Here is a 16647-nt window from a genome sequence, read left to right on the forward strand (position 1 = left end):
TTTAAAATGTTTCCTGGAATTATTTTAGGATTATATTTCTCTACAAGTGTGTAGTTGAGAGTAGAGATATGCACAAAAATTAAAAATACTAAATAGGACAGCTGCTAATTCAATAGATATATTATTTCATCATGTTATTATCTAGTTATTTACTAAAATATACATTGAATTTTCATCCTGAATAGCACTGTCGTTAATGAAAATTGACTGTCTTTTTCTTATGTGGTTCAGAGTTTAGATGACGAAGAAAAGTTAGATGGGGTACGACCAATGAATGATGACAAATCATGTTCTCGTGTGTGGAAACCGTTGACAAGTGCGTCTGTGGATTCTTTGCGTAAACTGGTCAAAGAACAGCATAGTGTGCCTGCCCTCACTAGTCTCATAAATGCTTATAGGGTGGCATGCCACAATGATTCTGAAGCAACCAGTGTCAGTGGTTGTGTGTTATCTCATGGCATTCAGAAGAGTGAAGCTTTCTGCAAGATATTAATATTCATGCTACAAGAGGCTGATACTATATTTAGGACGTTACTTGGAATATCAAACTTGAGTTCCAAGAAGGAAACTGTTTTGGAGCTAAAGGCTACAAAAAAATGGCTATCTCTTAAACCACTTATTAAGTCATACTTAAGGAGTTCCGTGTTTCTCCTGAGCCAGGTTTCGGACTCTGAGATATTGACCTTCTTAATTTGTCGACTTAGAGCTTCAATCGTTTTTCTGGTTGCATTTCCATCGTTACTGCACAAGCTTATCGAGGTATTCTTTAATTTAACAGTTGTAAAAGATACTTGAATTTCATCATATTTAACAAATGCTTGTCTAGTTAAGAGAGTAAGGGTGTGTTTGAATATGTTTTTGTTTTTTTGTTTTTAAAAACTGTTTTGAACATAAATTTTGAAAACTGATTTGGAGAGTACACGAACAATAAAACTTGTTTGAGTGTAGTTAATTTTAAAGTTATAAAGAAGTTGTAATTATTTACAATTATGCCATTAATGAAGTTTCATAATTATAATATTGCCACTGCAAAGTAATATAAAAAAAATAGATTTATTTACCAAAATGCCATTAATGAATCCCATATTTACAAGAATGCCAATGCCAAAACAAAAAACAGCTTTTGAAAACATCCCTAAGTTGTTTTGCTTTTTTAGTTTTTAAAACTAAAAAACAGATGCTGTTTTTAAAATTGATTTTACGGAACACTCTTACCAAACAACTTTTTTTGTTTTATTGTTTTAAAAATTAAAAAATTGTTCTGCAGAACAGAAATCAAACAGAGCTCTAGTTTCTCTTAATTTCATTTTCTTAAGTTATAGTAGCTCATATTACCCGTGTCGTTTATTTTTTGTTTGCTATACATTGTTGTATGAAGTATGTTCCACTTTGAAATTATGTTATTAGACGATTATTCCTTATAGCTTCTTGCAAGAATTTTAGAAACTATGGGCCTGTTTGAATTCAGTTCTTAAAAACAGTTTTTTAATTTTCAGAACAAAAAAACAAAAAAACCTGTTTGGTAAGGCTTGTTTTGTAAAAATAGTTTTAAAAATTATAATTGTTTTTTAGTTTTTAGAATCAAATTTAGAGAACATGTGATAAGAACTTTGGATGCATCATCCCAAAAGCTAGCTCAAAGGGTGTGAGTGCCCATGAATATAGAAGAATTATTCAGGATTTGTGTTGTTATTTGTTTAATTCCTATCAAATTGGTATCAAAGCTCTGAATGGGAGCAGGGTTATGGTGCGAACGCAAACCATGGAGGGAATAGAAGAGAGACTATGACGGACGAAATTGGGACATGATGAATTGATTAAGCGAATGGATGCGAGCAATACAAATCAGGCAGAGATCATTAGGCAGCTGAGGGAGCTTGGGGCTGGAATTCAGCAGCTCCGATTTGAAGAGTTTAGGGGTGAACGTAATTATGGAGGAAGAAGGAGGAGTGATTACTCTGGTTCGAATGGTAACCAGGGAGGGGCAAGCTTCGGAGAGTTGAGATGCAGGAAGCTTGAAATTCCCACATTCTATGGGAAAAACGCTTATGCATGGTTTAGCAAGGTGGAGAGGTACTTCCAAGTGAACGAGGTTGGGGATGACGAGAAGGTTGCGGCGGTCATGCTAGTTCTGGAGGGTGAAGCTCTCTCTTGGTACCAGTGGTTGGATCTCAGCAACGCCAACATTACTTGGGAGTTGTTCAGGCGAGAAATTTTATGCCGGTTCCAACCAGCAATGCTTGATAATCCATATGGACCCCTATACACGTTGAAACAATCTGGCTCGGTTGCAGGCAGCGAATTCGAAGCAGTGGTAGGGACGATGAGATACACTGATGAAGAAGTCTTGAAAGGAGCATGGCTGAGTGGGTTGAATGCTAGCATTAGGGAGGAAGTTCTTATGAATCCTGGGCTTCGTTTGGCCTCCATGATGAAGTTAGCCCACAAAATTGACATCAGAAATGTTGCACATGGGCTGAGGAGGGAGTTGGGTTCTTTGGTCCAAAAAACAATAATAGGCTTTTGAAACCCAATTTTCGCCCAAAGACCACGTCTTATTTGGGAGCCTCTAATAGGGCACAATGTATCTAAGGGAGTTTTTGAAATCCCTAAATCGAATCAAGGGCGTGTGACGCTGAACGAGTCCTCGCGTGGCAGTGTTGTCGGAAGTCGTGCGACGGAGACCTCCAAAAATAGATTCCGGCGTCTCTCCGACGAGGAGACACAGGAGCGGAGACATCTAGGCTTGTGCTTCAAGTGTGACGAGAAGTAGGGACCCGAACACAAATGCGCAGCGCGACAACTTCATCTCCTCATCATCGATGACGAGGATGCTGTGGACCCATCGACTGTGAATGAACATGACCCGTCGGCTGTAGCTGATCAATTGAAGAAAGATGAGGACATGGCTCTTCAACTAGCGTTGCAGAGTCTGAAGGGAATATCATCTAGCCAGTCCATGAAGGTTTGGGGGCAGATTGGTGGCCAAAGTGTTGAGGTGCTCATTGACTGTGGGGCATCGAGCAATTTCGTCAAGCAAGGGTTGATTGATCAATTGGGGCTGACGGTGGAAGTGACTCCTACATACTAGGTTGAGATTGGGAATAGGCATAAGGTAGCTTGCCAGGGGGTTTGTAGGGGAGTTGATATTGAGATTTAGGGAAACACTATTGTTCAAGACCTGTACCTATTTGATTTGGGTGGCGCAGATGTGGTGTTAGGGCTGGATTGGCTCAAAGAATTGGGGGAAATAAAAGCAAATTTTAGGGAGATGACTATCAAGTATGTCTCTGATGGGCATTAAGCAACCATTAAAGGTGATCCGTCACTCTCTAAAACCATCTCTTCACTTAAATCGATGGCAAAGGTACTGGTACAGGAGGGACAAGGTTATTTTGTGAAGTGGAAAATTCACTACCCTCTCAAAAATTCCAGGATGGGTGGAAGGAGCTCGATGACCTACTAGCTGAATTTGAAGACATTTTTGCTGAAGCCAAGGGCTTTCCTCCAAAGAGAAGTCAGGATCACGCCATCATCTTGAAACTAGATGCACAGGTGCCCAACAGCAGACCCTACAGGTACCCCTTTTATCAGAAATCTGAGATTGAGAAGTTGGTTACGGAATTGTTAAGTGATGGTATGATTAGGCCTAGTGTGAGCCCTTATTCGAGACCAGTTATATTGGTAAAAAAAAAAAAATGGGAGCTGGAGGGTTTGTGTTGACTATAGGGCTTTGAACAAAATCACTGTCTCTGATAAGTTTCCTCTTCCAATAGTAGATGAATTATTGGATGAAGTAGGAGGGTTGAGGGTGTTTAGTAAGCTGAACTTGAAATCCGGATTTAATCAAATTCGAATGAAAGAAGAGGATATTCCCAAAACGGTATTCCGGACTCATGAGGGGCATTACAAATATTTAGTAATGCCATTTGGTCTTACTAATGCCCCCTCTACATTTCAAGCCCTTATGAATGATGTTTTGAAACCACATTTGAGGAAATTCGCTTTAGTTTTCTTCGATGATATATTGGTCTATAGTAAAGGGGCTGCTGAGCATGTAGGTCACCTGAGGAAAATATTCGAAATTCTGCGAGAACCCATAAATTGTTTGCAAATAAAAAAAAATGTGTTTTTGGACAGATGCAAGTGGAGTATTTGGGGCATATAGTTTACTGAAGAAGGAGTCAAGGCTGATCCTATAAAGATCAAGGCCATGGAAGAGTGGCCAATTCAAGGAACGTTAAGAAGCTAGGGGTTTCCTTGGATTAACAAGCTATTATAGAAAATTTGTCAAGGATTATGGCAAGATAGCAAGACCATTAACTGACTTATTAAAAACGAATGCCTTCAAATGGGGAGATGATGCAAAGATTGCTTTTGATCAATTGAAAAGATTAATGAGTGTTGTTCCTGTTTTGGCCTTACCTGATTTCTCCAAGACATTCGTTGTGGTAATTGATGCTTTCGGTGGGGGCATAGGAGCAGTATTAATGCAAGAAGGCAGGCCCCTGGCTTATATTAGTAGGGGGTTTTCGCAACGGGCTATGGGGAAATCTGTTTACGAAAAGGTACTATTGGCTGTTGTATTTGCTGTCCAGAAACGGAGACCGTACTTGTTGGGTTGACATTTTATAGTTAAAACAGATCAAAAGAGCCTCAAATTTTTATTGGAACAGAGGGTTTTAGGTGTGGACCAGCAAAAGTGGGTTTCTAAACTATTGGCTATGATTTCGAGATTCTTTATCAACCTGGTAGAGGAAACGTTGTCGCTAATGCATTGTCTCGAAATGAAGAGTTCTTCATTCTCTCCAGGGTGCAGTTATCTCAGTTGGAGGAGATTGACAGAGAAGTGCAAGCTGATCCGAGACATAGAGGCATAATTTAGAATCTACTAGAGGACCCAGCCTCACACCCGAGTTTCCACTTGCAGGGAGGACGTCTTTTTTACAAAAATCGGTTAGTCTTATCCAAATCTTCGAGATTCATCTCCTCTGTTTTGTCAGAATTCCATGATTCATGTATTGGTGGGCATTCTGGTTTCTCTAGAACTTTCAAGCAGATGGTTGGGGTTGTTTTTTGGGAAGGAATGCATAAAACGGTACAACAATATGTGGTGGATTGTGCCATTTGTCAACAAAATAAAATTCAGAATTTATCCCCGGCTGGTTCACTCCAACCATTACCAACACCGTCTCATATATGGACAGATGTATCCATAGACTTCATTGGTGGTTTACCTAAAGCTCACGGTGTGGATACTATTTTTGTTGTAGTGGACTGGCTCACCAAGTATGCTCACTTCCTGCCTTTGGCTCATCCCTATTCTGCCAAGAAGATGCTGAATTATTTGTTAGAGAGGTGGTAAGACTGCATGGGTTCCCCATTACCATCGTGCCGGATAGAGACCGGTTGTTTCAAAGTCATTTTTGGTCTGAATTATTTAAATGTGTTGGAACTAAATTTCATTTCACAATTGCCTACCATCCACAATCAAACGGGAAAACGGAAGTGGTGAATAGGAGTCTCGAAATTTATTTACGTTGTTTTTGTAGTCCCAAACCCCGTACATGGCCTAAGTGGTTGCATTGGGCGGAGTATTGGTACAACACTGCTTATAAGAGTTCCGCAGGGATGACCCCGTTTAAGGCATTGTATGGTGTTGATCTTCCTAGTCTTTTGCGAGTTGGTAATAGTTTTAGAGCACTGGATGCGGTTTCCCAACTATTGGCTGAAAGAGAAGTTATTTTGGATGAGTTAAAGGAGAATTTACACAAGGCTCAGGAACGCATGAAGACTCAGGCAGATAAAAAGAGGAGGGATGTGCAGTTTGAGGTGGGCAATTCCGTTTATTTGCGTCTCCAGCCTTCAGGTTGAAATCTTTGGCTTCTAAAATTTATGAAAAATTAAGTCCCCGATACTATGGACCTTTTGAGGTGTTGGCAAAGGTTGGTGACACTACTTATAAGCTGGATCTTCCAACTAATAGCAAAATTCACCTGGTTTTTCATGTTTCCCTGCTCAAAAAGGCAGTGTGTTCTGTTACTAATGCTCAACCCCTTCCTTAGCGGAGCCAGAACAGGTGCTACAATGGCGAAGGAACCACAAGGGGTTTGTGCAGGTCCTAATTCAGTGGCGTGACCTTCCTTCCTTTGAGAATTCTTGGGAAAATTTTGATGTTGTCCAAGCTCAATTCCCTGAATTCCACCTTGAGGACAAGGTGCTTTCGTTAGGGAGAAGTATTGATAGGGCCCAACTCCACAAAGCCCAATTTGGTAAAGTATATGTTAGGAACCATAATAGGAGTAAGTGGCCCAATGAGGATGTTGCACTGACTCAACAAGTTTGTTAGAGGATTGGAGGAGTTTGTTACAAAAGCATGCGTGTTCGTGAGAGCTGGCACCGTGGAGGTCATTTGGGTTTGCTGAGGCGAATATGGGAGATTCAGGGTATCTCGAAGGACCCAATAGTGTTCTAGATTGCTGTTAATTTTCTTTATTTTCTTCTGCAAATTTCTGAGCTATAGCAGCACTATAGTGCTGACTTGAATATAAAATAATATGTTGTGTATTGATTTAATTCAGAGAGTTACAATATATAGAGACTCTAATGAGCTTATAGGAAAAACCCAGACCTAATACAATTAGAATAATTACAGACTAATCATATCTAATCAGACTAATCATATCTAATCATATCTAACACTCCTCCTCAAGCTGGTGCGTATATATTGTGAGCACCAAGCTTGTTACAAATGTATTGAACCCGAGGACCTCTAAGAGCTTTAGTGAAGACATCCGCGAGTTGATCAGAGGAGTTGACGAAAGCAGTCTTGATTTCTCCTGATTGAATCTTTTCTCGAATAAAGTGACAATCAATCTCTATATGTTTGGTCCTTTCATGAAAGACAGGATTAGAGGATATATGTAGCGCAGCTTGATTATCACAGATGAGTGTCATTGGTTGTTTCTGTTCACAAAGATGAAGTTCCTGAATCAACTGCTTTAACCAGATTAACTCACAGGTAGTATTTGCCATTGCACGATACTCAACTTCTGCACTAGACCGAGCAACTACAAGTTATTTCTTGCTCTTCCACGAAATTAAGTTTCCTCCAAAGAAGACACAATAGCCAGAAGTAGAGCGCCTGTCCGAGGGTGATTTTGCCCAATCAGCATCTGAATAACCACAAATTTCTGTGTTTCCCTGATCTGAATACAACAACCCTTTTCCTGGTGCTCCTTTGATGTATCGGAGGATCCTCACAGCAGCATCCCAATGTGAATCACAAGGGGAATCAAGGAACTGACTAGCCGTACTAACAGCGAAAGAAATATCTGGCCTAGTCACAGTAAGATAATTGAACTTCCCAATTAGCCTCCGATAACGTCCAGGATCAGATAACGGCTCCCCCTGTCAGGGCAATAACTTGACATTAGGATCCATGGGTGTATCAACTGGTTTACTCCCCAACATACCAGTTTCTTCGAGGATATCCAAGGCATACTTCCTTTGACAAATAGAAATGCCCTATCTAGATTGCGCCACCTCAATTCCCAAGAAGTAACGCAGCTTCCCAAGGTCCTTTGTTTGAAATGCACTGAATAAATCCTGTTTTAACTGACGAATTCTGTCTTGATCACTTCCGGTGAGAATGATGTCATCAACATAGACTAACAGATAGATGCACTTGTCAGGAGATGTAATCCTATAAAATACAGAAAGATCAACTTTATTGCGGATTAAGCCAAACGCCTGAACAGCAGAACTGAAGCGACTGAACCATGCTCGAGGAGACTGCTTGAGACCATATAAGGATTTTTGAAGACGACACACTTTTCCAGACTCCCTCTGAGCAACAAAACCAGGTGGTTGCTCCATGTAAACTTCTTCTTGCAAATCACCATGAAGAAAGGCATTTTTGATGTCAAGTTGAAGGAGTGGCCAGTGACGAACAACAGCAAGGGCAAGAAATAGTCGGATAGATGCCATCTTGGCAACAGGAGAAAAAGTATCCCCATAGTCAAGACCAAATATCTGAGTGTAACCTTTGGCCACCAAACGAGCTTTGAGGCGATCAACAGTGCCATCAGGACCAATTTTGACAGTGAATACCCATCGACAGCCGACCACTGACTTTCCGGGAGGAGCATGAACAAGATCCCAGGTGCCATTGGAGTGAAGTGCTTGCATTTCATCAATCATTGCCTGACGCCAACCCGGATGAGATAGTGCTTCACCTGTGGTTTTAGGAATAGAAACAGACGAAAGACTAAAAACAAAAATAAAATGTGGTGAAGAAAGTCTATCATAACTCAAGAAACTATAAAGTGGATGAGGGTTGCGAGTGGATCGAATACCTTTGCGAAGGGCAATGAGAGTAATCTCTGATGGAGGATCCAGAGGGGAAGAGTCGACTGGAGCAGGCGGTGAGTCAGTAAGAGTCAAATCTGCTGGAGGCGCAGGCTGACGACGCTGATAGGTGAGAAAAGGACGTTCCTCAGGGATGGAGGCAAGGGGTAGCTCCTCCGGGATAGAGTCATCTACAACTGGTAAAGACAAATCAAGACAAGGAACAAGATGAACATGATCAACTTGTGCTATCTGAGACGGGATAGAATGAAAAGGTTGTTGATCAAGGAAAGTGACATCAGCCGAAACCATATAACGCTTGAGATCAGGAGAATAGCAACGATACCCCTTTTGAAAACGAGTGTATCCAACGAAAACACACTTGAAAGCTTTGGATGTTAACTTATCTTTACCTGGAGTAAGATCATGAACAAAGCACGTACATCCAAATACATGTGGAGGTAGAGGATAGGAAGGTGTTCCTGGAAATAAAACACAATGTGGCACTTCATTATTAAGTACGGAAGAGGGCATGCGATTGATGAGAAAGCGAGAGGTGATTATAGCATCTGCCCAAAAACGGAGTGGAACATTCATGTGAATTAGTAGGGTACGTGTAGTTTCAACCAGATGTCTATTTTTACGTTCAGCCACTCCATTTTGTTGTGGAGTGTGTGGGCAAGTGGTCTGGTGTATCGTTCCACGTTTCTCCAAAAAATTAGAAAATTCAAAAGACACATATTCTCTTGCATTATCACTGCGCATGATTTGAATAGAAGCACCAAATTGAGTAGTTATTTCAGCACAATTTTTGATAAATTGAAAATAATTCAGAACGATTTTTCATTAAATAAACCCAAGTACAACGAGAGAAATCATCAATAAAGGTGACAAAATACTGAAAACCCAAAACAGACATTGTTCGACTCGGACCCCAAATGTCAGAATGAACAATAGAAAAGGGAGCATCAACTCTCTTATTGACTCTATTAGCAAAGGAGGAGCGAGTGTGTTTTCCTTGCTGACAAGACTTAAAACTAGATAAAAAAGGAACCATATGCTGAAGCTTGGAGAGGCTTGGATGACCCAGACGATTGTGAAGTAGCTCAGGAGTCTCTGTGAGTGAACATGCTACTGGAGAAGGTGGAGCAATCAGATAGTAAAGACCTAGTGACTCAATGCCCGCTCCAATCGTCTTCCTCGTACCCGAATCTTGCATAGAGAAGGATTGTTTAGAGAAGGTAACAGTACATGAAAGAGACTGAATCAACTGGCTAACAGAGATTAAATTAATAGGAATGCCAGGTATATAATAAACAGAGGTCAAGGCTAAAAAGGGAGTTGGGTTGGCTTCCCCAATTCCACGAGCAGGAGCCTTAGTGCCATCAGCAAGAGTAACAGAGGGTAAATTATTAGAATAAGAAAGTGAAGTAAAAAGATCCTTATTACCACATAGGTGATGAGTAGCACCTGAATCTATTATCCAGGGTCCAAGAGATGATTGAGAAGGGCAAGCAACATGATTACCAGTGTCTTGAGTGGGATGCTGAGAGGAAATCTTCTTGAGAAGTGCCTCATATTCGGCACTGGAAAGAGTTACTGATCCAGCGGAAGGTGGTGTAACATCAGTCTGAGCAAAGTTGGCAGTCGGTGGTTTCAAGTGAGGGTACTTCCTGTAGCAGCGTTCTTCAAAGTGTCCAAGATTCTGGCAATAATTGCAACGAGGCCTTTGTCCACAACCACCCTGTCCACGGCCACGTCCGCGACCGTGTCCATTGTTCTAAGAATCATTGGAGCGAGAAAAGAATGCAGTGGAATCGGTAGCTGACACACGTGTGGGAGCTGTTGATTTATCCTTAAGATTCAGAAGGCGCTGGAAAGTGTGTGACAGGCTAGGAGTCTCAGCACTGGTTAGAATATTTTCACGAACACTTTCTAACTTCTCGGAAAGACCAGAGAGGGTTACGACCATAAAGAAGCGCTCCACCTGCTTCTTGTACGCAGTGGCATCTGCAGCATGAGGTAACATAGCTAAGAATTCTTGCATCAAAGAACGAATCTTACCAATATAAGTTTCAATTCGAGACTCCAGAGATTTGCGCAATTCCATTATCTGAGACACAATGGAATAAAGCTGCTGAATGTCTTTGGTGTACAGGTTTTTAGCTTCCTCCCATACGTCATTGCAGGTCTCAAAGGAGATGAAAATGTCTATAAGTGTCGGATCAATGGACTGCCAAAGGATACTAGGAGTTAAGCATCAATCTTTTCCCAGTCAGATGCCTGATTCTTGGGAAACTTAGTTATGAGATGTTGACCGTATCCCTGACCAGTAAACTAGATCTTAACTGAGGTAGACCAGGTCTTGTAAGTAGCAGCTCCGGTCAGTTTGATCGTTGTAATGGAGGGGGTAGTACTGGTAATGTTTTTGGATGTACTACCTAAGCCTTCCATCTCAAAAATATAAAAAGAATGACCAGATAAAAGCAAAGAACTGCAAACTCACAAGAAATCACGCAAAAAAATAAATAATCAGAATGACCAAACTAACGGAACAGTGCTATGGAATAAAATGCTTTTGTCCGATATCTTCTCAACGGAAGAGACCCACGACAAAAGGACCACAGATCTGGAAAGGTGAGAGAAGGGCGAGTCTGTCTGTGCTGGTTTCACCGGAAAAGTCCACCGAAACAGTGCTCACGCGTCGGTGAGAGGCGGCGTGTGAGGACCACGCGTAGAGAAGCTCAGCCGCGCGTGAGGGCGCGTGGCTTGGCCGCCGGTGATGGGCCTTCGGCAGAGTTGGTCGCCGGAGGAAGAGGGTTCTGATCGCGTTCTGATCGAGCTGAAAACTTGTCGGAAAAGTGCTCTGGCGGCCTGAACGGTGGCGACGGTGGTTCCGGTGACCGTCGGAGGTGCTGACGCGTTCGAAAATTGCTTGGAAGGGACTTACAGTCCTTGATGTCTTGCCGGAAGGACGCACGACAAAGAAAAGATGACTCCTAAGCAGTGGGCTTAGGTTTTAAGGCGAAAACAAGGTTTCTGAGCGGAAGCAAGGGTCCCCAGAACGAAAGAGCTCTGGTACCAACGTGAATATAAAATAATATGTTGTGTATTGATTTAATTCAGAGAGTTACAATATATAGAGACTCTAATGGGCTTATAGGAAAGGCCCAGACCTAATACAATCAGAATAATTACAGACTAATCATATCTAATCATATCTAATCAGACTAATCATATCTAATCACATCTAACATGCTGTAATCAGATTTTTTTCTTGTTGAACCTTGTTGATTTTACTGGAATGGAATTAATATAGAAGAATTATTCAGGATTTGTGTTGTTATTTGTTTAATTCCTATCAGTTTCGTACAAATTGGTTAATGACTTGGTAGACATAACCAGTTTCTGTTGATACTTTAGTTATAGTTTGTGTTTAATGTCAGATCTCATATACTTTTCTTGGCCTTTTGACTAAGATCAAATGTATAATGTGGATCTCATATCATGTAAAATCCTCCTTACCTTGCACTCAAATTGATTGCAGATTTCTGTTCATCTCTGGGCTACAGGTGATGGGTCTCTATCGTCACACTCCTTTGTCATCATACGAGATATAGCTTCCATGTTTAGCTCTAATTGGTTAGACTTCTGCTTTGTCAAAACATATAAGGCCTTTATTAGTCACTCTCAATTTGTTGAGCGAAGGTTGTTTGAACATATACACTTTCTAAGGAATTCCTTTGTGGAGCTTTGCTGTTTAGATGTACAGAAGTCATCTAACAAAGCTATGATATGTATACGGCATCTAGGTAAGATATTGCAGAAGGGGTGGCAAACAAAAACGAAGGTAAGCTTTTTTCAATATTCAGTGCCACTTTTTATTGGTGTAAGTTATATGTTAAATGCTCAGTCTTTTAAAGAATTAGATAGCATGTGTAAGTATCTAGAGAATCATAGTCTTACCATGTTGAAGAAAGTTTTCTGATATTTTGCTTTTTAATTTACGGCAGGAGGTAGTTAAGAAAATTTGCAGTTGGCAGTACATCAATTGCATCGATCTCTGGGTTACATTTATATCGGCAAACATACATGACTATGATCTTCAGCCATTGCTGTATATGATTGTACAGATTATAAATGGAGTTGCTCTCCTTTTTCCTGGGCCCAGATATTTACCACTGAGACTCAGATGTATCCAATGGCTTAATCATCTTGCTGGTTCTAGTGGGGTTTTCATCCCGGTTACATCATTGGTGCTGGATGTTTTAGAATACAAAATTACCAAGGTTGATGGGAAACCTGGCAAAGTCGTTGAATCTTTGTCTACCATAAAGGTCAGAGATGAATATGACAGTGCAGAGTTTTTTTTTTTTTTAAAGATTAGTTTAAGAATTTTAATTTGTCTAATAGCTGTTGGTCTCTTAATCCACAGTACCTATTTGAATTAAACTTGTAATTGGCATTTAATAATTCTTGCAGCTTCCAAAGTATTGGTTAAAATCACGTGACTTCCAAGAAGAGTGTGTCTCATCTGCCATTGAACTCCTTTCGGAGCACTTTGCACAATGGAGCTACCATATATCTTTTCCCGAGCTGGCTACAGCTCCAATTATCCACCTCAAGAAGTTTTTGGAGAGAACTTCTATTGAGAGTTCCAGACGTGTTATCAAGCGATTTATTGATCAGGTACAAGTTATAATGAACGCCATTTTGTTTTCCTGTCTCTCTTCGGAGTAGAATAAATGCCATCTTGTGTTTTGACATTGAAATGAATATCTGACACTACATAAGGCATGTAATAACCTTACAACAACCACATAGCAAAATGGCTATTTTCGCTGTAACTTCTGTGCAGTGTGTGGTTCAACCTGTTCTGTGATTTTCTTGGGGGCCTACCCCTGCTGGATTTTTAAACTATCCAGCATTTACTGTGTACTGTTTAGTTTGTTTAACTCCAAGTTCATCTAAATTAACCATTTAATAGTTAATATTGCCAAAACCTTTTCTTTTGTCCTTTTTTAAAGCGGATATTGAATTATAACCAACCACCTTACCCAACTCTTTATTTTGGCTTGTTCCTTTTGGCGGTGGGGAATTCAGGTGGAGATGAATATTGACTTTGTGCAAAAGAAAAGAGATGAGGTGCCTTTCTCACCGAAGGATCAACAGTCTGTTGAATCATTTGTTCAGGTTTTTTCCCTCTCAGAATATCTTTCCTCTTTGAATCAGGGTTCCAGTCATTGTTGTATCTAATAAAAAGTGCCTGTTTGAGAGGTCCTTTTTTAGTTTCTCTTCTCCTTATAAGCAAAAATTAGGTCAAATAAGTTTTTACAACAACTCTTATAATAAAGAGTTTTTTTTTATAACGAAGAAAAAACCAAAAGTTCTTTGGAAGAGTTTTTTTAAGTTGTATTAGCTTTTTTGAAATGAATAGCTTTTAAGTAATTTTTTAAACTAAAAATTTTATATAATCATCAAATAATTTTTAGCTTTACTTTTAAAGCTTTTTTTTTTTTTTAACTTTAGCTTAAAAGTAGTTTTTAGCTTAAAAAAATGAAATGCCAAACAGGCTCTAAGACTAGTTAACCGGTTCATTTCGCAGGTTGAAAAACGTAATGGTAATACTCCGTTTACACAGTACTATAAAAGCATCATCAGCAAGGCTGCTTCCAGGCAAATGATTTCAAATATAAAGGTATGATTGACTTGATCACTTGCTTCTTACTATTTCTGTCTGTTTGGGTGCATTCATGCTATTTATGATTTGGGTGTATGAACCAGGGTTTGGACTGAATATCTCATTTCTACTACAATTAGTCTGAAGATTGATGATTGTCTATGATTACAAATTTGTTAACAAGTTCTTCAAACTTTAAGAGGATCGGGGGAAGCCGTGAATTGAATTTGCTAATTTTTTTAGAACTTTTTGCAAACCTTTGCTTTAATGTATTTAAATAAATGGATAATGATAATATGGGCACTTCTCCGTCAAGTATACTAGCACACAACCAAGAAGACAGTATTTTAAGATTGCTTTTGCTATGAAAGCCTAAGTCCTATAAATCTATGGTCCCTGGACTTGGCCTTGCTCATCTGCTCTGTCATTATCAAAATCACAATAAATTATGGATTCACAAAATTCACCATTCATCCTACTTTAGGTTTAATATATGATGAGTAATGATTTAGATTGCAGAATATGTGCTTCTCAACAGATATTTATCAATAATGCTGAGCCATGTAAAATTCCCTAGGGTAAGGAGGTAGAGGAGACACAATTTAAGATATTGTGTTCTCAAATTTAAATCCTGTAAATTGTGTTTCTGACATTATCAGTGATATATGCTGCTGCAGTCTCCCGGCAAAGAAGGAAAGAAGAAAATGCAACATCCAAATGGCATCGTTGATGCGACCGGTATTGATTCTTGAAAGAACCAATGCTTTCTTCTTGCTTTCATGATTTGTTTGATTCGACTCGAGGTTGAAGGAAACCCGATGTTACTTTTTGTCCTCTTTGAGACACCTTACTTTTATATTTAGAAATTATTGTGTAAAATGGAAACGTTGAAGAGAAATGCAGTTTCATTCATTAGACCAAACGAGCATTATTTTTTATTTTTGGATTTGGAGTTGGAGTAAAGTATCAATATTGAAAGTTGAGTTACTAAGTTAATTTTTTTCATAATTGATTTAAGTGTATTCACGTGAAAGTTGAAATGGGTGCTTTGTTTTGTTTTTTTTGGTTTTTTTCCTCCTTTTATTTTATTAATCAAAATATTGCATGTATTAACTAAAACATTCTTCAAACAATTTACATATATTGCTATTGATTTAATTAATTTTTTTATGAATTTAGCTTTAATAATGTTTAATTGTTTTAAATAGGTGTATTGTTTCTTCAAAAAATAAATAAAAAATAGTCACTTATTTGTTTTATACTTTTATTAAATTGAATTGTAAGTGAAGTTGACTTAATTAACTGAATTAAATTAAATGTTTTATGTTTGATTTTATTTTCATTAAAAAATATCCTAAATAAATTATTTAAAAAAATAATTTTGAATAAAAAAGATTTGAAAATACACTTTGATAATTAAACCTTAATTACAAAATGTAACCTATAACATTATAAATTTTATTATATTATTTTGCATAAATACAAAATAGGTTTAGATATCAAATATATAACTAAGTAACAAGTTCTCTTTTAACTTAATATTGAAATATTAAAACAAATAAATAAAATGAGTACAAATATAGGCAAGAATTGAGCCAAGATTCAAGTAGAATACATAGGTCTCGTACTAGTGTTTAATAGAGTAAAAATTATTTACTCGATTGACATGCCCTTTATTTGGCCGAATGCATATGAATATTTGTCATAAATTGTGCATTGAAACGAGTTTATCAGAATCGTCATTCAATAATCGAAATTGGCACAATCACATCAATATTGTAGGATCATTTCAGTTAAAGACTTAAAGTATTATTGAGACTAAATTATTACAATATTTCGTGATCAGGCATCTGATCATAAAATTTTAGATTATAAAAACTTATTTGAAATGAAATAAAACTAATGAAAGCATTTCAATAAATTTTTTTAAGCATGTTTAGATATATAATCGTATAATAGATTTTCAAAGCCTCATAATTTTATAGTGATATAATTAATTATCTAAATAAAAAAAAATTAAGATAATATGATAGTATCGTTTGTAGTTACAGACTTCAAAAAATGCAACGTATATATAAGTATAAGGGTTTTATAAGAGTTATGTTGTAAGAAAAGTGATTTTGTTATGTTATAGAGATTCGTTTTGCGTGCTGTAGTTTTTTTTTTTTTTTTGCTCCAAAAAATGCGAGCCTCACAAAATATTGTGTGTAGAAATTTTTTTCTTATCATGTTAAATGATGAATGCAAATCCCTAAGTATAATTTCAAATCCGTAACCAAATATCCATTTAAAATATCGGTCCATCCAAATACATGCACGAGTCATTTAAAACGTGTGACATAAATCAAATCTATACAAGCATATTAGCTTACTAAAATCTGGACTGTTGTACGTATTACACTCATAGTGAATCTCTCAATCCCATAGGTATATGCCGCATGCTATTAGTATTTTTTGCCATAATTCTTTCTGCACTTTTCCTGATTAGCCAACGGAAAGAGCCAGGGACTGGCTGGGTCTAATTACTTCATATAACAGTCATGGCAACAGGTGCTCCATGAAATGAAAATATAAGCATCCAATATAACATAAACACAGGATCTAACTTCCAACGGGAT

The 16647-nt window shown here is 38.4% G+C and overlaps 1 protein-coding gene across 3 annotated transcripts in view; it reads left to right on the plus strand.

Annotated features, from left to right (window-relative positions):
- Nucleotides 1–14982, plus strand: part of LOC133317300 (protein REBELOTE) — a 29638-nt gene extending 14656 nt beyond the window's left edge. Inside the window, exons 8-14 of one of the 3 annotated variants that reach the window (XM_061519162.1) lie at nt 232–759; nt 11897–12199; nt 12363–12686; nt 12832–13038; nt 13453–13542; nt 13955–14047; nt 14707–14982. In XM_061519162.1, coding sequence (XP_061375146.1) covers nt 232–759; nt 11897–12199; nt 12363–12686; nt 12832–13038; nt 13453–13542; nt 13955–14047; nt 14707–14781 — 1620 coding nt within the window. In that variant the 3' untranslated portion in view covers nt 14782–14982. Of the gene's footprint in view, nt 1–231; nt 760–11896; nt 12200–12362; nt 12687–12831; nt 13039–13452; nt 13543–13954; nt 14048–14688 lie in introns of all 3 variants that reach the window. The other 2 variants (XM_061519163.1, XM_061519164.1) reach the window with 2 other exon arrangements.
- The last annotated feature ends 1665 nt before the right edge of the window (nt 14983–16647 follow it).

Source organism: Gastrolobium bilobum, unplaced genomic scaffold, assembly GCF_033153095.1.
Source record: "Gastrolobium bilobum isolate Gb01-03AN ecotype WA unplaced genomic scaffold, APGP_CSIRO_Gbil_v1 utg32493, whole genome shotgun sequence".
Classification (NCBI taxonomy): domain Eukaryota; kingdom Viridiplantae; phylum Streptophyta; class Magnoliopsida; order Fabales; family Fabaceae; genus Gastrolobium; species Gastrolobium bilobum.